This window comes from Mauremys mutica, chromosome 1 (genome assembly GCF_020497125.1).
Source record: "Mauremys mutica isolate MM-2020 ecotype Southern chromosome 1, ASM2049712v1, whole genome shotgun sequence".
In the NCBI taxonomy this organism is placed as follows: domain Eukaryota; kingdom Metazoa; phylum Chordata; order Testudines; family Geoemydidae; genus Mauremys; species Mauremys mutica.
In genome coordinates this window covers 313457592-313482074 of record NC_059072.1, presented here as the reverse complement: position 1 = coordinate 313482074, position 24483 = coordinate 313457592, and the positions used below count along the sequence as shown (strand labels likewise).

The 24483-nt window shown below is 45.9% G+C and overlaps 1 protein-coding gene across 11 annotated transcripts in view; it reads right to left on the bottom strand.

Moving 5' to 3' along the window:
- Positions 1-24483, bottom strand: part of DCLK1 (doublecortin like kinase 1) — a 374217-nt gene that overhangs the window by 84299 nt on the left and 265435 nt on the right. For 10 of the 11 annotated variants that reach the window (XM_045015788.1, XM_045015797.1, XM_045015784.1 and 7 more), the window contains one exon: positions 22573-22689. In XM_045015788.1, coding sequence (XP_044871723.1) covers positions 22573-22689 — 117 coding nt within the window. Of the gene's footprint in view, positions 1-12994; positions 13114-22572; positions 22690-24483 lie in introns of those variants that run through there. The other variant, XM_045015863.1, reaches the window with a different exon arrangement.

Sequence of the window (24483 nt, the reverse complement as noted above, 5' to 3'; positions counted from 1 at the left end):
AGCATGCTGACTCCACTCCTCCCCGAGAAGGGCTATCAGCTGATCGGCCGGCAGGGAGGAAGGGAAGGACAGAGAGGAGGAGAAGGGACAGGACCAAGCTTCTGCCCCCTGCCCCTTGCCCCCTGTCCCCGCGGGAGGGGGTGAGGGGTGGAGAAGAGTGGGCTGGGCCAGGCTGGGCAGGATTTTTAATGGCATGCTGCTGCCTGCCGGGACTTCAGCAGGCAGCAGCTTGCCATTAAAAAAAATCGGCACACTGCCATAGGTTGCCAACCCCTGGGTTAGAGTCACGAACCATTGTCATGTAGAGAGGCTGTAGCCTCGGGAGAATTGAGGCAGGCACAGATAAATTGTAGGTTTTGTGCTGGTGTTAGTGTTGATTTTTGTGCATTTATTTGTAGGCCTAAGCATGTAAAGACAGCTAGTGGTGTTTTCAATAAGTGGTCATCCAAATATAGCAATATCATGCTTCCCTTTCTGCGGAGGTAGGCTGCTACAACCGTGAGGACCTTCAAGAATATTCAAGGGGCAATGGAGAGGCCGAAAGGTAGAATTTTATATTGAAAATGATCTGCTCCTAGAGCAAATCTGAGGAACCTTCAATGTGATGGATGTATAGTTATATGAAAGTATGTGTCCTGAAGGTCGAGGGCTGAGAACCTGTGCCCCCTTTCTAGTGCTGGACTTATGGCAATCAATGTGACCATCTTGAAGTGTTGGGTCTTCACAAACTTGTTGAGTCACTGTAAATCAAGAACGGGTCTCCACCCTCCCATTTTTTCTGTTTGAGGAAATAACATGAATAGAAGCCCTTCCCTCTGTGTTTTGTTGGTATCAGTTCTACTGTCCCAAGGTGTATGAGGTGGGTTACTTCTTGTTGCAGTAGATGTTCATGAGAGAGGTCCCTGAAGAGGGACGGTTGTGTGGGGGGGTGGAGATTAATGGGATGGATTATCCAGTCTTGATTATCTCTAGTACCCATCTGTCTGTTGTGATGGATGCCAGACTGGGTAAAAGGGAGTCAGGTGACCTCCAAGTGGCTGAGAGATGGTAGGTGGTTCCAGTGCTAAAAGTTGTGGGGGTCTCAGGCCCTCAACCAAAGGCTCAAAATTGCTGCCTTCAGTGCGGTTGTTGAGACGTAGTAGACTGAGGTGAGGCTGTTGTCTCTTCATGGATCTCTGTTTCCTCCCTTGTTATTCATATTGTCTGTGCAGTTGCGTGTATTGCGTGGACCAGAATCTCTGTGAAGTAGAATATTTTCCCTGTCTTTTCTTGGTTCTAGATATATAAATGCTCAGGGACTTCAATACCACCCTTGAGTCCTTGAGTGTGTGGAGGGACTAGTGTGTTTTGGCTGCAGAGGTTAGGACCTTCAAATGGAAGATCTTTAACTGTCGATTGCACCTCTGTGGGGAACCCAGAGAGATGTAACCAAGATGATCTTCTCATCACTACCACGGTGTTTGCAGACCTCGCTGCTGTGTCTGCGGAGTCCAGGGCAGCCTGCAATATTGTCCTGGCTATAAGCGGTCCTTCAGAGATGATAGACCTGAACTGCTCTCTTTTCTCCTCAGGAATAAATTCAATAAAGTCTGATCGCTTCAAGTAATCCATGTGGTTATATTGGCAAGTAATGCCTCATAACTGGCAATCCTAAGGTGTTGAGTCACTGAGGAGTAGGCCTTATGTCCAAAGAGGTCAAGCCTTTTCCAGTCTTTGTCATACAGCATGTTTTTGGGGTGGTATTGTCTGCCCTGTTCATTAACTGCATCCACCACCAAGGAATTTGGTGTGGGGTGCGAGAAGAGAAACTCTGTTCCCTTCACTAGCACACAGTATTTTTGTCAGACCTCTTGCACATGGGTGGGATTGTTGCTGGGGTCTGCCAAATTGACTTAACTGGTACCATAATGGCATCATTCATGGGTAGAGTGAGTTTGGAACAGGTCGATGTCTGTAAGATGTCTAGGAGTTTATGTTGTGCCTCCTGGACTTTTTAGAGTGAGATGTCCAATAAGCTCATAACTCTCTCGTAGAGTTCTTGAAATCATCCCCCATATTGGGAGGTGGGGGCATGATGGTGTCATCAGGAGTAGATGATGAAAAGTGGGCTGCTGGTGCCATCTCCTGGTCAGATGGCCTCTCCTGGAGGCTCACATGGTCTCGGTACTGAAGGTCAGGGTGAATGATGTGTACTCATCCATGCGGGGGGAGGGGGGCTGGGAGGTTTGTGATGTTGGAGGGGCATGCTGCCAAAGGGCTCCAATAAGACCACTGTGGTGGAAGAGGCATTGGTACCTGTACCAGTGTCAATTTTTGGGCCCAGTATAATATCCCCTGTGCGGTGGTGGATCAGGTCTGGTTGGTGGTGGATGGGGGAAGAATGGTGCGAAGAATATATTTCCCCTTCATCCTCATCCTCCTCGTCACTTGAGAATGGGAGAGCAGATTGAGGTGGAGGGGTGAGGTGGCTCGGTACAGACTGACCCCAAGTGACATCAGTGGTGAGAATAGCGGTGAGATTCTGGTGCTGAGGTGACCATTAGGTCATTCTGATGCAGGAACTGATGCAGTGCTGCTAACGTCAGTGCCATTGAAGGTGTAGCGGTTAGTACTGATGGTTGCAGCATGGTTGTCGGTGTCGTTACGTGCACTGATTGTGTTATGCCGGCAAAAGATAGTGCCGTGGTTTGCAGCAATGCAGAGCCATTCAGTGCCAAGTATCTAGTCAACTCTGCTGGTGTTGAGGCATGGGGTTTTGGTTTTCCCTTACTGCCTGTGTCAGAGGTAGCCTGCTTTGGGTCTTTTTCTCTCATTGCACTGGAGGGTGCCACTACTTCTGTTGTGGAGAAGGCCACTGAGGTCTGTACTGATGGTGGTTGCCAGCTTGGAGAATGCTGTTTCTTGGCAGATTACCAAGCTGGGGAAGTTGTAGCCTGCTTTTTTGCAACCTTCTTGGTGGAGGGGTCTTTAGTCTGAGCCATGCAGGAAGGGCCTCTGTCAGAGGCTGCAGCTGGCCCATGCAGGGGGGGATCCATAGCTTGAGACTCAGATGCCAGCCATCCAGACTTCTCCATCAGGAGGAGTTTAAGTTGTAGTCTCTCACCTTTATGGTCCAGGCTTTTAGGTTGTGGCAGTGAGAGCACTTTCGAGGTCTGTGTGTCTCGCTGAGGCAGCAAACACACTGTGAATGCTAGTCTGACACAGGTATTGAAAGTCTGCGTGTAAGACAGCATTTAAAACCTGGCATTCCCCTCAGAGGAGTGTTTCTCCCCACCCCCCCATAAGGGGAAAACCCAAGACTCTACTCTAACGGTTAATAATGAAAACCTAAACTTCTAGTCCGAGGAGGAAAAAATGTTTTTTGGAGGGAAAAGAAATTAAACAGAGAGAAAAGAATTAACTACACTTAGTTTTTGTTAAGTTAACTAATGAAAACTATGCTAATAAGACTAGGCACAGAGGCGCTGCTAAATGCTCTGACTCAAGCCAAAGGGGGTAGAGAAGGAACTGAGTGGGGTTTGGTCACACAGTGCCAGATAACTGCCTGAGGCAGCGCAAGATGGTGACCGCGCATGTATGCCCCAACCAGGCACTGCTACCACAAATCTCTGATTACAAGTGCAGGGGGGCACGAACACCTATAATGGAGCACCCATGGGGACACTCTTTGAAGAAGAATCAGGGTTTATTTGTTTAAAATGTAACATGCTAAAATACATATCAATAACTAAATTAACTATTAAATGATTTTGGCTGCGTTGAATATATGTATGCACATGCGTAGATGTGAAACCCTTTGCTTATTGTCAGCTCTTGCTGTGTTATGCCTGATTAACCCTGTAAGGTCTTCAGGGCAAGGACTCATGCTCTAAAGACTAAATAAAAAGACAGGGTACACATATGGTGCTATAGATATAAACAAAAATATTACCATTGAGAACACCAAGGGATAATATTGTAAACAAAATAGGAGTTTGCCTGCACAGTGCAGCAAATAATTCATTTTAAAAACTGTACCTTTTTAATTAAAAAAGAAAAATGAATAAGACTTAAAGTTAAGTGCCCTCTTGAGAACCTGGCATTGCCAGCATACTGTACCAGAAATGATACTCTAGTTATAAAGCTTGCCTACTGAGGTCTGAACATCTTGTACACTGTAAAACATGTTTGTTTGGCTGATTATTTTGTGCTCACTGATCAGGTTTGCTAAACACAAAAGAGTGTGTGAGAAGGTAATAATTGGAGATATACCAATCTCCTAGAACTGGAAGGGACCTTGAAAGGTCATTGAGTCCAGCCCCCTGCCTTCACTAGCAGGACCAATTTTTTGCCCCAGATCCCTAAGTGGCCTCCTCAAGGATTGAACTCACAACCCTGGGTTTAGCAGGCCAATGCTCAAACCACTGAGCTATCCCTCCCCCCTAAAGCAGGACCAATCCCCAAATGGCCCCCTCAAGGATTGAACTCACAACCCTGGGTTTATCAGGCCAATGCTCAAACCACTGAGCTATCCCTCCCCCCAGAAGAGGAAGAGAAGGGTGCTATGTGAGACTTTTTTCCAGAACAGAATAGATTACACATTCACATCTTAGGCCTGGTCGACACTAGGAGGTTATGTTGAATTTAGCAGCGTTAAATCGAATTAACCCTGCACCCGTCCACACAACGAAGCTATTTAGTTCGACATACAGGTCTCTTTAGTTCGATTTCTGTACTCCCCCCCGACGAGGGGAGTAGCGCTAAATTCGACATGGCCATGTCGAATTAGGGTAGGTGTGGATGGAATTCGACGTTAATAGCTCCGGGAGCTATCCCACAGTGCACCACTCTGTTGACGCTCTGGACAGCAGTCCGAGCTCGGATGCTCTGACCAGCCACACAGGAAATGCCCCAGGAAAATTTGAATTCCTTTTCCTGTCTGGCCAGTTTGAATCTCATTTCCTGTTTGGACATCATGGCGAGCTCAGCAGCACTGGCAGCGATGGCAGAGCTCTCCAGCAGAGGTGTCCATCCAATCTCAGAATAGAAAGAGGGCTCCAGCATCGACTGACTGGGAAGTCTTGGATCTGATCGCTGTGTGGGGCGATGAGTCTGTGCTTTCGGAGCTGCGCTCCAAAAAACGGAATGCAAAGACCTACGAGAAGGTCTCCAAAGCTATGACAGACAGAGGATACAGCCGGGATACAATGCAGTGCCGCGTGAAGATCAAGGACCTGAGACAAGGCTACCAAAAGATCAAAGCGGCAAACGGACGCTCCGGATCCCAGCCCCAGACATGCCGCTTCTACGAGGCACTGCATTCCATTCTAGGTGCGGCCGCCATCACTACCCCACCACTGACCGTGGACTCTGACGATGGGATAGTGTCGACGGCCGGTTCCTCGGAGATGTTCGCGGACGGGGAAGATGAGGAAGCAGATGAGGAGGACGAGGCAGTCGTCAGCGCTTACAACGCTGATTTCCCCGAAAGCCAGGATCTCTTCATCACCCTCACTGAGATCCCCTACCAACCCTCCCCAGCCGTTAACCCGGACCCTGAATCAGGGGAAGGATCAGTCGGTACGTGCTTTAAACATGTAAACATTTAGTTTTAACAGAGCAGGAATATTAACTATGTGAAAAGAAGGTCAATATATATGGGGATAGAACAGAAATCCCCTTGGGAGATCTCCACGAAGCTCTCCTGGAGGTAATCGAAAAGTCTCCGCAGGAGGTTCCTGGGGAGAGCGGCCTTATTGGGTCCTCCGTGGTAGGACACTTTTCCGCGCCAGGCTATCAGCAGGTACTCTGGGAGCATTGCCTCGACGAGCATGGCAGCATAGGCCCCTGGTTTGTGCTGGCTTTCACGCAGCATGCCGTCTCTATCTCTGTCAGTGATCCTCCTCAGGGTGATCTTGCTCAGGGCGTCCTGCTTTGAATTAGGGGAATGTTAGTATTGGGAATGCTTGACTCTTCCTTTACATTACAATAAGCGTCGGTTTACAGCCACGTGGTGGAGGCGGTAGAGGAGCAGCATACAGGGATCTTTCCCGGGGACAGCCGCGAGGGGGTGGAACAGGGGCAGAGTTCATGCTTTCCGGATTGCCAGCAGCAGGAACTTGCAAACGCTATGACCATTGCTTTGAGCGTGAAAGGAGGGCACTGCTATACATTAAGGTTTAAGCAGCCAAAAGTTTATGGCTTACCATGTGTGCCTGCTCCACGAATTCTGCTGTCCTGCCCCGCTTGTTTGATCTCCAGTGCAAGACCCCAGGCAATGAATACGAAGGCCGAAAATTTGAACTTGTCCTGAGTGCGCATGAGATAGGTGCTGTGCATGGTCTTGTTCACAGAGACAGACTAGACTATGTTCATTGTTTGCAAAAATGTATCTTTGTAAGGAATTCACTCCCTTTTTCCCATCACACAGCTGCGACTGTTTCCTGACCTGCCCCGGCATCCCCCTCACAGAGGCTGGCGCAGATTAGGCAGCGAAAGAAAAGGACACGGGACGCGATGTTCTCTGAACTTATGGGCTGCTCCCGAGCTGAGGCGGCACAGCAGACCCAGTGGAGGGACAACATGTCTCAGTACCAGCGCTCACACAGTGAACGGGAGGACAGGTGGCGGCAGGAGGACCAGCAGGCGACTCAAACGCTGCCTGGACTAATGAGGAAGCAAAGGGATACGCTCCGGCGCCTTGTGGATGTTCTGCAGGACTGCAGGCAGGAGGACAGAGCCCCACTGCAGTGTATCTGTAACCGCCCTCCCCCGCCACAAAGTCCCATACCCCCCTCACCCAAAGTAACAAGAAGGAGGGGCGCCAGGGGCCGTGAAAACTGTCACTCCACCCCTGCACAGTGCTCAATTACAGGAAGGCTCTCATTCCCTAAATTTTGAGAAGTCCTTTCCTTCCTGCCTCACCCAAGCCCCCATCCCAGTTTCATCCCCTAACTGTCTAGGTGATAATAAAAAAGACTTTTCTGTTAATTACTGTTTCCGTCATGTTCTTTTAGAGGAGACTGTGTTTCAAGGGGGGAAGGGAGTTGGTAATTGGACAGGTCAGTCACCTTTACCAGGGTACAGACACGGGGGCAGGTTCAGCAGCAGGTCACACACACAGTGCAGTCTCTAGGCACCCTGGTCAGTCTGGGAGGTTGTTTTCATGTTCTGTTTTGGGGGTGCTATGTGACTTTGTGGCGGGGGAGGGTGGTTAGAGATCTTATGCAGCGGTCCTTATCCTGGATCACAGAACCACTCAGCAGCTGATCTGTAACCGTCCTCCCCCGCCACAAAGTCACATAGCCCCCACACACAGAGTCCCGAGAAGGAGGGGTGGCAGGCTCCATTGAAACAACCAGTCCGCCACCGCGCACCGCTCTAGGAGCAGGAGCCTGTCATTCCTCGAGTTTAGAAGCGGTCTTTGCAGCACTACCCACCCTACCCACCACAGTCTGCGTCCCAGTTTTAACCCTTTATCGCAAAATCAGTACTAAAGAAAACGGTGTTTATTAACAAAGTTCCATGTATTTTATTTTTAAACGTGTGTTGGAAGGGGGTGAACGGGGTATGTAACTGCAGAGGATAGTCAACATTAACTGGGTAATGAAACGGGGGCAGGTTCAGCTTCTCTGTAAACAAACTTAATAGTCACATGTTACCCTGCTCACTGAGGAACCTAGCTTTCAAAGCCTCCCGGATGCACAGCGCTTCACGCTGGGCTCTTCTAATTGCACGGCTGTCTGGCTGGGCATAATCAGCAGCCAGGCTATGTGCCTCAACCTCCCATCCCGCCATAAAGGTCTCCCCCTTGCTCTCACAGAGATTGTGGAGCACACAGCAAGCTGCAATAACAATGGGGATATTGGTTTCGCTGAGATCTGAGCGAGTCAGTAAGCTTCTCCATCTCCCCTTGAGACGTCCGAAAGCACACTCCACCACCATTCTGCACTTGCTCAGCCGGTAGTTGAAGAGTTCTTTGTCACTGTCCAGGGCGCCTGTATAGGGCTTCATGAGGCAGGGCATTAGTGGGTAGGCTGGGTCCCCGAGGATCACTATAGGCATCTCCACATCCTCAACAGTTATTTTGTGGTCCGGGAAGAAAGTACCTTCCTGCAGGCGTCTAAACAGACCAAAGTTCCTGAAAACACGCGCGTCATGAACTTTGCCCGGCCATCCAACGTTGATGTTGGTAAAACGTCCGCTATGGTCCACCAGTGCTTGCAGCACCATTGAAAAGTAGCCCTTTCGGTTAATATACTGGCTGGCCTAGTGGTCCAGTCCCAGGATAGGGATGTGAGTTCCATCTATAGCCCCACCGCAGTTTGGGAATCCCATTGCGGCGAAGCCATCTATGATGACCTGAACGTTTCCCAGGGTCACTACCTTTGAGAGCAATAGCTCAACGATTGCATGGGCTACTTGCATCACGGCAACCCCCACCGTAGATTTGCCCACGCCAAAGTGGTTCGCTACTGACCGGTAGCTGTCTGGCGTTGCAAGTTTCCAGAGGGCTATGGCCATTCGCTTCTGCACAGTCAGGGCTGCTTGCATCCGGGTGTCCTTGCGCTTCAGGGCAGGGGACAGCAAGTCACACAGTTCAAGGAAAGTGCCCTTATGCATCCTGAAGTTTCGCAGCCACTGTGATTCATCCCAGACCTGCAGCACTATGCGGTCCCACCAGTCCGTGCTTGTTTCCCGGGCCCAGAATCGCCATTCCACAGCATGAACATGACCCATTGCCACCATGATGTCCACAGCGCGGGGTCCCGTGCTTTGTGAGAGGTCTGTGCCACTCTCACACTTCATGTCCTCACCGCGCTGCCGGAGCCTCCTCGCCCGATTTCTCAGCATCTGACTGTGAAAAAGGTGGACGATAAGGTGCGAGGAGTTGACAACGGCCATAACTGCAGCGATGATCGCAGCAGGATCCATGCTCGCAGTGCTGTGGCGTCTGCGCTGTCACTGACCAGAAAAGTGCGCGAACAGATTTCCCGCCGGCGCTTTCATGGAGCGAGGGCGGGAGTGACGGTTGAATGACGACAGTCGACACATATTTTCCCCCAGCAGGCATTGGGGGCTCGACCCATAATTCCAATGGGCAGCGGGGACTGCGGGAACTGTGGGATAGCTACCCACAGTGCACCGCTTCCAATGTCGACGCTTGCCCCATTAGTGTGGACTCTCAAAGTCGAATTACTGTCCTTAGTGTGGATACACACGTTCGACTTTGTAAGGTCGGTTCCACAAATTCGAGTTAAGTAAAATCGAACTACTCTGGTAGTGTAGACATACCCTTAAATATATATACCAGTCTAAGTTTAAACATTTTTTTTTACAATTGTCTCAATAACATGTATAGTTCATGTAGCATAGCCATGAACCCATCGTTCTGCTAACACCTGCAATTTGTTGCTCTCCTTCCTCACAAACACTTTCTCTCTCAGAGATTACATCATTTTAAAGTCGTTAAGGAACAAAATGTACCTTGTGTTTTTTTCCCTTCTGTTATTGTATTTTCATTGTGTGTAGGTCTATTAGGCTTTGCCTTCACTGCAAAATGATGAGGTGTTTTCATCAAATAAGCTATCTCCATGCAATATCCTAGATGGAGACAAGGCATTGTAATTTTTACCTTGATGTAGCTAGTCAAGGCCAACCCCCGGATCAGTATCAGGATTATTTTGACTAGTTACAGAGTAAAAACTACCTCTGTCTCATCTCTATTAGGATTTTTCATCAAGCCAGCTATCTCAATATAAAAACACTTTTCTCAGGGTGAGGGAGCCGTGAAGACAGACCATTATTGCAGTGTTTTAGTCAATAGACTAGGAATGTCAGTGGTAACGATCAGTCTCAGCCCCGCAAAAGATAGGATCTCTCCTCAGGGAATATAATTCCAGGCTCCTGAGTGTCCATGGGGATTTTTAAATCCACAAATCCCAGAAATGGATCACTGTCAGTCCCAAAGCATAAGGATGTGCACAGTACACTACTAGGGTGGAGTCAAAAAGTGATATATTTTTCTGCATTGATATTTTGCTATAAAGATGAATAATTGGCCCTTGTTTCCTCTCTGCTTTTTACCAGAGTTCATCAGGTATCTATGCATTTTGACTGCCAACTCCATGTAGTGTGTCAAGTAAAAATTAGCTAAACCTGGTGACCAGCTATTGCGAAAGTAGGAACAATCTGTCTTTTGCCTAATTTGGAAATTTGAAAAAATCAGTCTGGTTAACTGATTAAGGCTAGGATTTTTGAAGTTAAAAGCCAACTCTCTCTTAATTTCCATAGTATCTGGGCACCTAACTCCCTTAGGCTCCTTTGAAAATCCGAGTCTAAATGTCTCTATTTTCCCATTTTAAGCCTTGATTTTATTATGTATATAGATATTATATAAATGATAAATTTTAATTTCTTCAGGATAAATGCTGAATACCATTAGTATAAGTAATAAATTAAAAGAACCCAGGATCAAAGTAAAAACTGATCTTGATAGCCCTAAGAGTGCAGGATTACTTCACTACTTCTATAGGCTTCTACCTCTGGTTGCAGGGAGAGTTGTGTTTCAGCACATTTATGAAAAAAATGTTAGCTAAACATAATAGTGTGGATATAAATATGTCACCCCACTACAGACAATCTGATACGTCAAGTCCCTGCCTTGAGGACCTAAAAGGCCTTCTTGAGATATACCTGACCAAGGTGGTTGAAGAAGAGTGGTCTCTCGGATGGCTAAGAATGAAATCTCAAAGCAAATGAAAATGTACCTTTTTGCAATGGAACACAGCCACCTCTCCTCTGATACGGTACAAGACAGCACTTTGTTTACCTCAGCTCTCATTAAGATCCCATTTGTGTATGCTACAGCCCTATTTTGTTTACAGATGTATACAATTTTAAAATGGCACTGGTTTAAACTTGGTATGTGATTCCTTTGCTGGAACACACACCACTAGATAATATAATACACTGTATAAATTCTTTATACACCTTGTCCTCTTCACAGAAGATATAGGTACCACCTAAGTTACACTCGATTTTATTACACCTCTTGCTACTGAAAAACTGAAAAAAATACATAAGTTTTTACTCAGAAAACTTCCTGTAATTCCTGTGAAAATCAAAGTGCAATTTTTGGTTGTTTTAATTTATGTGACTCATCATGAAGCTGAAGGAGCACTTGTTTCCATTTCCATTAAAAGCTTACCCACCTACCATGAGCAGACTTTTTAATCATGTCTTAAGCAGTTGTAAAATTCCTTATCTCAGAGAGGATGGTGGCAATGAGGCAGCAGCTCTATGGTGAATTTTTATTACTTTATAAGTTACCTCTCTCTTCTAAACCCCTGCAAAATTTATTTCTCCAAACTTACAGCTGAAAAAAAAAGTGTGAGCTCCTGTTTTTATGCTGATTTTTTCTTCTGTTGAAATTTATTTTTTAAGATATTTCATGCACGTTTCCAAGAATAGCTTAATTGCTATTTGCTGTACTAATTGAAACATTTGTAAAAAAAAAACAAAAAATACAAAAAAAACCCAGCAATTTTTTATTGTCTGAGATTTTGTACAAGGTAGTTGCAAATAATTATTGTTCTTTGATGGGCTTTGTTTTTTAAATAGTGTCCTCAAATTCAAGTCTCTGGTATTTCTTATTATATCCTATTTACAGATACAATAGGGGCAGTGATAAAACAGACAAGCAATTAATTCTGCTAAAGGTCAAATGCAAGGCATTATAATTTAGAAACTACTTTAAAAAAATAAAGAACAGTAAATAACAAAACATGGCTCTGTCAGGACAACCTAATGAAAACATACCTCTCTCCCATTAAAAATATAAAGATAACTTTACCCATTTTGTTCAGTACTGCAATCTGACTGCTCCTATGGAAATCACTTCCTAATTATAGGTGATGCAAATAGCATTGCTTAAAACTTTCCAGCATAAGATCCCGTTTTTATTTACTTTATAACTTTAATGGTTTAGACAAATTTTCCATGCCAACTGACTAACTTGGGCTGAATTGTTTTGGAAAGTTTCAGCGAAAACAATGCGGTCATTTATCAAAATGAGTTAGGGAAAAATTACATTTTCTGAAATTAATATTCTTATAAATGTTTCATTGAGAAGCTCTATCCCCATTCTTTGGGAGAGGGATGTGAAAATTGGCAAGATGTCTACCTAGTACAGGGGTGGGCAAACTATGGCCCGGGTGCCACATCTGGCCCTCGAGAGGTTTTAATCCTGCCCTCAAGCTCCCTCCAGGGAGCGGGGTTGGGGGCTTGCCCCGCTCTGAGCAGCTCCCAGAAGCAGCAGCATTTCCCCCCTCCAGCTCCTATGTATAGGGGCAGCCAGGGGGTTCTGCATGCTGCCCCCGCCCCAAACGCCACCCCTGCAGCTCCCATTGGCCAGGAACTACAGCCAATGGGAGTTGCATGGGTGGTGCCTGTGGACGGGGAAGTGCGTAGATTCACCTGGCTGCGCCTCCGTGTAGGAGCCGGAGATGGGACATGCCTCTGCTTCTATGAGCTGCTTGAGGTAAGCGCCCCCCAGAGTCTGCACCCCTGACCCCCTCCCGTGCCCCAACCCCCTACCCCAGCCCTGATCCCCCTCGCACTCTCTAAACCCCTAAGTCCCAGCCTGCAGCACCCTCCTGCACCTCCAACCCCTCATCCCCAGCCCCACCCCAGGGCCCCCCCCCGCACCTCAACCCCCAATTTCATGAGCATTCATGACCCGCCATACAATTTCCATACCCAGATGTGGCCCTCAAATCAAAAAGTTTGCCCATCCCTGACCTAGCATCAGAATGGGGGCACAAGAGGGACAGGGCTTGTAGGAAATGGAGCAGAACAGTCTGTAACCACTACAGTACACTTCCCGCTGAACCTAGAATAAAACCCAGGGTTCTTGAGTCTCTACATTCCACTGGTGTGAAATCTGATGGCTAAAAGTCTGCCTCACATAGCAGAGTGGGTTGTCAATCTCTATCAGTTACTCTGTTAGCTCAAGTGGCAGAGGTCTGTGCTGTGGATTCTAAAGGTTCCAACCGTGTTGTTAAACCACATGCGAGTCAAAATGGTTCCACATGAAGAAATGTCAGGTTTTTTCTGGTTGCTTTTTTTGAAAATCTGGGAAATGACATACAAAAACACTACATTAAAAGAACGTTAAATTTGCAAAGTTAGGATTTCACAAGCAACCTTAAATCTGGCATTTCCGATTTCAGACCCTTTGTGTATATGCATTGTGATACTGTCTTTAGTTAGATGATCCCACAGTTTTTTCCCCTCCCCGCTCAGGACCTCTGCCTCATTCAGTACACAGGATGGGCAGTGCTCACTGAATGAGCAGCTATCCTATATTTCATTTTATCCTTTTGTTCAGTGTATAGCTTTGTGCCTTACTTACTGCACACCAATCAAACCATACTCTGACTACAGCAACTCCTCACTTAACGTTGTAGTTATGTTCCTGAAAAATGCAACTAAGTGAAATGATGTTAAGCGAATCCAATTTCTCCATAAGAATGAATGTAAAGGGGGGGGGTTAGGTTCCAGGGACATTTTTTTTTGCCATACAGTACAATACTGTACTATAGTTGGGAAATGCCCACTTTACCGCACGCAGGCACAGCCCCCTGGCACTGGAGACAATGAGGCAGGCAAGGAGGCTGTAGGCTAGGAGAAACACATTATGCAGCAGCAGCTTCCCCTACTCTGCAAGCACCAGGGGCAGGGGACTCAACCCTCGGCCCCGCCAATCCACCCCTTCCCCCAACCCCCCACCCTTAACCCACCTCTTCTCCCCGCGCTTTACTCCACACGCTGCGTCTTCACTCCTCCCTTTCTCTGCTGCCCACGGCAATCAGCTGGCTTGCAACGTTCAGGGGGCAGAAGGGAGGGGGGAGGAGCGAGGACTCGGCAGGTAGGCTCCCCCCTCCCTCCTGCCCATGGCAATCAGTTGGCTTGCGGCGTTCGGGAGGCAGGGGAGGGAGAGGGAGCCTGCATGCCGAGTCCTCGCTCCTCCCCCCTCCCTCCTGAATGCTGCAAGCCAGCTGATTGCTGAGGCAGGAGGTGGGGGGAGAGGCACAGATCCGCGGGGTCTGCCGGAGGGTGGGAGGTGCTGTGGGAGGGCTAGGGGAGCTAATGGGGGGGCTGCCAGCTGTGGACAAAGCAGGCAGCCAAACAACGTTATAGCGAAGCATTGCACAACATTAAATGGAGCATGTTCTGTAACTGAGATCGAAACAACGTTAACCGAGAGGACATTAAGAGGGGAGTTACTGTACAAGTATTAATTTTCTTATGAGCTATTCTGTGGCACTCAGTACTGTAGCATCTGAGTGCTTCACAAACATTAATAATTTAACTTCACAAGACCCCTAGAGGTTAGGTGGTATTATTCCAATTTTACACACATGGGAACTGAGACACATAGAAATTAAGGTCAAAAGTCTCCACTAATTTCAGTGCCTGATTTGAGATGCTGAGGACTGGATTTTTATGAGAACTTACCATTTTACAGCACTATTTGTGTTCAGAACGTAGCTCTCACTGATTTCGTCTGAAGGTGTGAGAGCTCAGCCACCATTCTGTAAATCAGACTACAGATTTTTATGTTGGCCCCCCAGATAATGAAGAACCCATAATTGGTGGTCACCTGTGAAAAGTTTTGTTTAAGCGAATTGCCCAGCATCACATGGGAACTCTGTGGCAGAGGCAAAAATAGGAACCAATTATCCAGGATGGCATTCAATTGCCTAAAGAGAAACCATACTTTCTTTCCCAACAGTCCCCGGTCTCATTCATCACCCCCATTCCAACCTGCTGGATGCCAGGGGAGTAGTGGGGATGAGCCAGCTGGTTAAACCCAGAACTATAGGACATCCAGAAAGAGCCACAGATCCTATAAGGCAGCAGGACTACTCCTTTGGGAAGGGAAGACTGACTGAAAAAAAATGCTGCAAGTGATATTGCTGCTGACTGCTATAGTGGCATCTTTTCATGGCTAGAGCATATACTCCCAAAGCATGCAAAGTAGCTCAGGAGTCTTTTAAAGAATGCGGGGTTTCATTGTTTTTTCTGAAAACAAAACCCAGCCATCAAATAGTAAGTCCTCAATGGTTTGTTGCATATTGGGGGCAATGCCTGAATTCTGCATCCATGAGGCGCAACTCATGGTCACAGCCACCACCATAATTCTGACCATGGCATCTGCTACATCCAGAGCTGACTGCAACAAGAGCTGAGCCACCATACACCCTTCTGCAAGGAAGGCCATAAACTCTTCCCTGGAGAGTTTGGGCAACTTGTCAATGAACTTAGACCTGGCCATTCAATTGAAAAAGTCATATTTAGAGAGCAAGGCCTGCTGGATCGCTATGCACATGTCCAAAGAAGAGGAAGTATAAATCTACCATCCCATTAAGTACATCCTCTTGGAATCTTTGTCCTTAGGGGAGGACTTATACATCTCCTGATGTGGGTGCTATCATTTGCTGAAGTTACCACCAGTGAGTCGGGGCAGGATGGAAGTAGAAGCCCTCAAAATCCTGCATATGGATGAAGTACCACTTCTCAAATGCTTTGCTGTGGGAGACAATGAAGCTGGAGCATTCCCAGAAGTCCTTTGCAGGTTCCAAGAGAGCCTCATTTATTGGGAGGGCTTCTCTCTCTGGAGCTGATGACTAGAGAATATCCAGCATCTTATGCATATTCTCCTGCAGGAATTCCACCCAGATAACCAAGGTAGAAACCATAAGGCATATTAGGACCTCCTCAAGCATAAAGTCCTCCAGTACCAAGGGAGAGGAGGATTCCAGCACAGTAGAGTCATCCATGGAGGACAAGATAGTGGTTTGCTATGCCGACAATGGGTCCTGTTCTTGCACCACAGGATCTGGTCAGAATAACCCTGGAGGGCCAGAGGGAATGAGCTCAACAGTTGCTTGCATCTAAGGGGGTCTTGGAGCAGGAGCCACCATTGGCATCAGTGATCTAGTTCTGGAACAGGTCAAGTCAGACCTCAGGGACTGAGGAGTGTCCTATGGACTCCAAGAAGGCCATTGGGCTTATGGATGAAGGATTAGTGGCCAGTAGGCACCATGCCAAAAGACCCTGTCCTGATTATGGGACAGATGCCAATCTTGGTACCAATGTTGATCTGAGGGCTCTCTCTGGCACCTATCCAATGATGAGGGACAGGACAATCCTGATCTACATCTTGAGGAGTCCTGGAGGTTCTCTGATGACAACGGGGGAGTCAACGCCAACAGGGCAAGCTAACAATCACATAGATCTGAAGCCTAATACAGGGGCATCATTGGTGCCAAAGAGGAATGGGGGATTGGCAGTGGGGGTACTGAATGATACCAGGAGAGGTGCCAGTACTGAGGCTAAGGGAGGTACCAAGCTCGATGAAGGGATGTGCTGCCACGACAATGATGATGCTGAAGAATCCCTTCATGTTAAAGGATTCTTCTGTGCTGGGCCCAGTATTGGCCCCAACTCAAAAGCTAAGGCCCAGGCAGCGTGAGCTGTGGTGCCGATAAGCCTGGTAGCTCTGTGACATGGCCAGAAGGTGCTAGTGGCACAATGGAGGATGAGGCAGTAGAAGCCATGGCACCAGCGAAACTCTTGAATCTGTAGTGAGTCTGAGATTGAGAAGCAAAGCAGGTCTTAAGCCGCTGTTGGTGCTGGTGCTGACATCACTGGTACCAAACTCAACATAGCTGGAACCAGAGTTGACAATACAGGCTCTTGGAGCCTTCAGTACAATATCAGGGAGCAGTTAGAGGGACCTGTATCCTGTGTGCCAGAGGGAGTATGGTGCTGTTCAGCACTCCTCTTGGAAGTCAATGAGGAGTCACCCAGAGTCCTACAATGCTTCCAATTCATTTTGTGGGACTTCTTCCTCAATATACCAGAGGAGGGGGAATGATCTTTCTTCCTCTTGGGGAAGATGGCAGAGCCCAAGCATGGAGCAGCATTACTGGCTGAATCTGAAGATGACCACTAAACAGACAAGGGCCTCACTGCCTAAGTGGGCCTCATGGCCTGCTCCAGCAGGTGCTGCTTCAGCCGCAAGTCTCTCACCACCTGAGGCCTCCTTGTGAATGACTTGTAGATGGAGCACCACTCTTGACCAAAACACAACAAGCACCGTATGTGGGGATGTGACGGGTTGGATCACAGAAACCCCGTTGGGAGCTGCCACCCGATGTGCCCAGACTACTGCTACCACTGCTTTCCCTGCCAGCTCAGGACTCCAGCACCCTGTCTTGCTGAGCCAGACACTCCCGTCTGCTCCAGCAAAGACCCAGGGTCTGAATTACTTGACCCAAAGCAGCAGGTTTACCTGAAAGCAGCTAACAGAAGTGTTCCTGTCTTTAACACTCAGATGCCCAACTCCCAATGGGGTCTAAACCCAAATAAATCAATTTTGCCCTGTATAAAGCTTATACAGGGTAAACTCATAAATTGTTCAACCTCTATAACACTGATAGAGAGAGATGCACAGTTGTTTGCTCTCCCAGGTATTAATAGCGTCACAGGGGATCATTGTTGGGAATTGTTCCCCCCCCCACAAACAGACAATGCTTGAATCCTGGTGAGGGCATCGTGCAGAGCAGCCAACTATTCTAATTAATACTAAACTTTATTGAAGGTACTACTACTATATACAAGAAATTTTTCTCAGAAACTGAGACAGAAAGTGCAAGGTGAGGAACACCACAGAGCTCCGACTCTAGCCATGGGCAGTAAGAAGGAATTGAGGAGGCTGGGATAGTGCTGCCCTTATATGGCGAGGGGAGGAGCCAGAGCTGCAGGGTGCGAGTGGCACCCCACCAGCTATTGCTAGGTAAAGTTCTCTGCTCGGGTGTGCAGGACAGACATACACCAAAGTAGGATTCATGGCTGCATCTACTTGAAGAAGAATACAGAAGTTTGGAGGAACAAGGAGTACACCATGATATGGGGATTGGTGATTTGGGTGGAGAGAGGCGGCCTGCGTTAACATTGTGTTTTACCCATTCTGCAGCACCCAAATGACTTAAGAGGTTGTGATCTACTGAACATTGTAGCAATTCACTCAGGCAGAAATGATCTGGTCCTTATTCCAGTTGTACAGCCCATACAATGTAAGAGAGCAGATTTGCACCACATCAGAGGTTTGGAACATAAGAACGGCAATACTGAGTCAGACCAAAGGTCCATCTAGCCCAGTATCCTGTCTTCCAACAGTGACCAATACCAGGTGCCCCAGAGGGAAGGAACAGAACAGTTATCCACCTGTGATCCACCCTGCCACCCATTCCCAGCTTCTGGCAAACAAGGCTAGAGACACCATCTCTGTCCATCTTGGCTAATAGCCAATGATGGACCTATCCTCCATGAATTTGTGTCCAGAAGGCTTGATAGTTTTTTTCTGATTTGGCTGAGTGTCTGAATTATTGCTACAGAGACAATATGAAAGGAATTAATAAGCATGGAAGAACATCAATAGGGAAACTGGAGGCAATTTTTCCCTCTTTGTCCTTTAATAGTGTTAGATGAAATCCTGTAGGTAAAACTGAACTGGTTGTAAAAGGAGGTAAAAGGAGGTTGTACATTTCAGCAATTGAGAGCTTGGCAGACAAAAGATGTGTGTGTTAATCATGTCCTGGAACATTGCTGAAATAGGGTACACTTAAGATTACATGGGCAGCCTTAATGCTGCATTTCCTGGTTTTCAGAAGTTTGAGTTATGCTCAACTCAGTGTTCTGCAAGGGGATGACATATCACTAAACAACCTTAACTTTGCTTCAACCTACTTTTTTGCCACTGAATTTATTATAAAGCCTTGATTCATTTCCTGAGCACCATCCATCGTGTGCACTAAATGAGGCAGGGGTCCTGTGGAAATACTATGTGATCATGTGATTAAAGACTGTTATATGCACAAGCAGGCCAAATTAAGATTGCATGGGCAAATTCTGGCATTTCCTAATTTTGGAGTGCTTGACTTTGCAACCTTAACATTCTTTTCTATATGTAATTTAAATGGCCAGTGTTTCACTCTCTATCTTAATAAATAATTATTTATACAAAGTGGAACAGTTGCAACAGAAAAGATAGCAGGACTCTCCATCCCACCCATTGGGGAGGTCACCTAGTATGTAGAAGACCCAGCTACCAAATTAGGCAGAACAGAGACTTGAACCTCTGTCTCCCACATCTCAGATAAGTGCCCTAACTATTTGGCTATTGGTTATTTTGGAGTGGGTCAGTCTGTGTCTCAAAATTTCACAAGTCTCATTTTTGTCGTGCACTGGAACAAAAATAAATTGCAAGTTTTAATTCTTTCACAATACAGAATTCTTGCTTTCTGGCCAACCCTGCTATTACCCTCATGTCCAAAACCATACTGTGTTAACATATTTGCCAACATGTAAAAAATGTTGCCAGAATATTTTTTCTTAATACACCACAAGATTTGGGGTCTGCCAGAGGGATCTCTATATACCTAATTTGTGCACAGAAGAATGGTGACTTTGCACAGAAATGTTGATGAACACATTAATGCAGTATATATTAAGTAGCAAAGAATCCTGTGGCACCTTATAGACTAACAGACGTTTTGCAGCATGAGCTTTCGTGGGTGAATACCCACTTCTTCAGATGCAAGTCTGAAGTCTGACTTGCATCTGAAGAAGTGGGTATTCACCCACGAAAGCTCATGCTGCAAAACGTCTGTTAGTCTATAAGGTGCCACAGGATTCTTTGCTGCTTCTACAGAACCAGACTAACACGGCTACCCCTCTGGTATATATTAAGCTAATTCCATCCCTAAGTATAGCCTTAATGTCAATGCAGAGCCAATACGACAGCTAACAGGCCCTCACTTTTTAAAGTTTGATTTAACTTTATTCTCCACACCTATAAATTGCATGGTATTCAATTTATGTTCAGGATCAAGGAGCAAATCCACCCTGTTGGGTTTTGCATGTTGGCTTAAAAAACTGTTCCTTACACTGTCTGAATAAATAATTGTCCCCTATAAAAATTATTTAATTCTATTCCCTATATCATTAGTTCTCCTCATTACCTCTTTGCAGGATTCTTCTACTTCTGCTGCTGTTATGGTATCATATTCCTTGGACCTAAGCTGACCACATAGTTCACTGGGAAAGGTGTTCAAACCCTCAGACTTTCCCAGCCAAACTAGGCTATCTGGCAGGTATATGTTAAACAGGTCCATCAGTGAATAAACTAATCCCTATATATAATTTAAGCAATCTGGGACCCTTAGAGATAAAATACACCATATACTAATAAATATTTTTCACACTAGACACAAGGCAAGAAATGCTCATCATTTTAATTTTCAAAAGGTTTTTAAGGTATAATAAGGTACAGTAACTCCCCACTTAACGTCCTCTCGCTTAACGTTGTTTTGATGTTACATCCCTGCTCCATTACAGAACATGCTCCATTTAAAGTTGTGCAATGCTCCACTATAACGTCATTTGACCGCCTGCTTTGTCCATGGCTGGCAGCTCCCCCCCCCAACTCCCCGCATCAGCTTCCTTATGCCCCCCCTCAAGCACCTCCCGCCCGCCGGCGGACCCTGCAGATCAGCCCCTTCCCCCTGTTCCCCGTCTCCTGCCCACGGCAATCAGCTGGTTTGCGGCATTCTGGAGGCTGGGGAGAGGAGTGAGGATGCAGTGCACAGCCTCCCCCCTCCTTCCCCTGCCTCCTCAATGCCACAAACCAGCTGACTGCCACGGACAGGAGATGGGGGGAGCAGGGGGAAGGCGCTGATCCACGGGGTCTGCTGGCAGGCGGGAGGTGCTGGGGGGGGGGATGGTCATAGGGGAACTGATAGGGGGGCTGCCAGCCCGTTTCATACCCGTATTAAATTGCTTGTTTAAAATGTATATAATGCCTTTTGTCTGGCAAAAAAAAAATAAATTCCCTAGAACCTAACCCCTGCTATTTATATTAATTCTTATGGGGAAATTGTATTAGCTTAACATCGTTTCGCTTAAAGTCGCATTTATCAGGAACATAATTACAAAGTTAAGTGAGGAATTACTCTATGGCTTTATTTGCAGGTTGCAATCTCGTGTGTTCTCTTTGGATAGGGTTGCCAACTCACCAGGATTGGCCTGGAGTCTCCTGGAATTGGCATCCCTCGCCCGGTGATGATTGAAAGCAGTCAGGGAGATTTTAATAGGATATTTTAAGAAAATGACATTACGTCATGCTGGAAAAAAAAATCTCCCAGAATAGCTTCAGTCAGAGTTGGCAACCCTACGTTGTACTCATAATATCTGCATATCCACTATTAAGAACTGTTAATTGCATATTCACTGGTCACCATTGAAAGGTAACCAATTACTTACTTTTCTCTTGGGGAAAAACTGCAGAGAGGCATTCCAGCCAGTAGTATAGGTGCAGAAACAGCACAAACCAGGGGGATTTGTGCACTGGGGGGATGGAATAAAAATGGGTCCCAGCAAGGCCAACCCTCCCCCAACAACCTCTAGACTTGTGCACAGGAGACCTCCCTCATTCTGGGAGCACTGGGATATAGGGGTGCCCTGCCTCCCGCCACATGTTGTTGGAAAAGAAACAGCTAGAGACTCCAGCTGATAGGAGCAGCTATAAAAGCAGCCAACTCAGGTACCTTCAGACATTCAGAGAAATGTTTATAATTTTGACTGGACTTTCTCAACCCTGGGTTGATTGGCTGTTTGCTCCAACCCTCCTCAGTCTCTTTACCTGAGTTTCATTTCCTAGCTGCTTCATTTACCGTCTTCTCCCTTGCCCTTTCCCCTTCATGGGAGAGGGAAGAGTCTATTGAGTGTGTACAGAGGGCTCCATGCAGATCCAAGTTTTTGCCATGGTACATTCAGTGCATTACTGCAGTAACCCTGACTCTCAGATATTAGGATTACTGCAGGTACCTGGAACAATAAGATTTCATGGCACAGAGACCGTGTAAAATGTACCGTTTAATTTTGAAGATTTTAGCACAATATAATCTATTGTTTTTCTGCAAATGATACCTCTGCATTGTGAGTATTTTTCTATCAGTCTAAGCTGTCTTTTCTTGCCTTTTAACTGTCTCCTCCTAGATAAACCTACCCCTGCCCCTCAAAAAATCAGGGAACTAACATGTTGTTTGTTGCCACCACACTGTTCACTCTGCTTGTGTGTTCTACCCCTTTCCCCACCGCATATCTATCTTGTCTATTTACACTGTGAACTCTTCTGTCTATTACTCTGGGCTTGTACAGTGTCTAGCCATTCTTGGTTTGTCAGGCACTACTATAACAAACATGACTAACTATAACAGTAGTTACAATGTTGTGGCATTTAAGATTTTGCAATACAGGTATTTTTCTACAATTTAGATTGGGAAATAAACATGGTCTCTCAGAAACCGAGGTAGCTGTCTGATACAAAACATGACATTTTAGTGTAAAGTATTGTATATGTATAGTATCTTGCAAAAAAACACAGAGATTTTAACACTTTACCAATTGTATTCAAAAGCATTTTTTTTTTTGCTAGTAGGAAACATTTCTTCTTTGCTTTACCTGAGCTGGTAGAGGCAGGAGACTTGCTGCGTCTAGATGGACCTGGGCTCTTGGTGGTGCTCCTACGTGATGTTGAAGCTATTTTGGTATAGGAAGTAGATTTCACTACCCGACATTCTAAAAGACAAAGAAACTGTACAAGTTAGCAGTTAAGGAAACTAGCAAAGAAATGTTGCAAAAACAGCACAGAAAGCACAAACATTTAATCCATGCTTATATTTATTCCCCTTAAGAAGTTTTATGGGAGAGGGAAGAATTTATTGAATCTGTACAGAGGGCCCCATTAAAATCCACGCTTTTGCCACTCTACAGTGAATACAATACTGCAGTAACCCTGACTCATAAATATTATGTTTATTGCAGGTACATGGAACAGAAAGATTTCATGGCACAGAGACCATGTAAAATTTACAGTTTACTTTTGAAGATTTTATAATCCATTGTTTTTCTGTAAATGATCTCTCTGCATTGTGAGTGTTTTTCTATCAGTCTAAGCTGTATTTTCTAGGAGAACATACCAGAAGACTGCTTTTATATCTCAAAATGTTAAGAGTATATGTCTGATATGATGCAGGTGTCCATCACTCATGAAAGGTTTGAGGAAAATGAAGCAAGGTTGTTGCTCCTGCTTAATTCTCTGGTGAGCAACAACCCACCCTGTAGCACATGTAATTCATCACAGGTTGAGGGAAATGGCACTATTTGCTCATAAGAGACATCCGTAAAATCAATGAAGGGGCGAAATTACCCTCCCACTTGAGAACACAGCAAGCTGTTCAGGTTAGAGTTTATATACACCCACACGGCTCTTGCATTTATGCCTGCAAAATGGTTCTTGGCCTGAGGATGGATAGAATATATGTGCATGAAAACGGAGAGATTACAGTCATAATGGTAACAAATTTCATCATCAGACACTTCACAGAGTTTAAAAAAAAAAAGGATTTAGGCTTTTTAGCCCAGATAGAATTAGAAGATTCTGCAGCAACGTGTGCACTGAGTTCACATGACAGCATCACTTCACTTTCTTAATTTAAGAGAAACCGATCCACTACTTTATTTGTACATCAGGACAGTCTTCCCGTCTTCCTCCCCACAGGTTCCTTCCAAATTGTTTAAGAGAAACAAAGAAGCTTTTTGGTGTCACTGGCCAAAACACACTGCATATATGTATATCATTTATCTTTATAGTCAATCAATGGCACCTGTGACGTAGTTCAGACAAGAAAGAAGGAGAATCAAGCACAAATAATCAACAATACCATATCTATCAACAAGGGATGTAATCAAGTATATTTCTAGTGGCTATCCTAACAATTTCCAGGACCTCAAGCTACTGGAGTGGATAGGAGGAGGAATTGATGAGTTATTAGGGAAGTGTCTGGAGGAGACCTTGTACCAGTGATCAGCAGAAATGCGGAATGCTTTTGCTGTGCTCTAAAAAGGTAATTGCTAGATGAAACCAGTAATACACCAGGGTAAATTTTTCAATTGTATTTCCACTAGAAACTATGAGAGAAACTTCACACTAATATATTTACATCAAAAGAAGGTCCAAAAACCTTCTGCGCATGTCAAACACAGGAAGTTCTTTAGGTCAAGGTTTAAAACATAAGGTAATATAATGTGTCAAATTCTTTGTTTTTTATGGAACTAATACCACTAATGATACATACTGAAAAAAAAAATCTGTAAGTGTATAGTATATACTTTGAATACACATCCATACCAGCTGATCAGTGAGGAAGGAAATGTGTTTAGATACTACATTAATAGGCAGGGCTGTCCCTAGTGGGGTGTGGGACATAGGCGCAGAATTTCTAATCTGCCAGGGGGTGCTCCCCCTGACTCCAACTAGGCCCCGCCTCCACTCTATCGCTTTCCCCAAAGTGTCACCCCACCCTGCTTCTT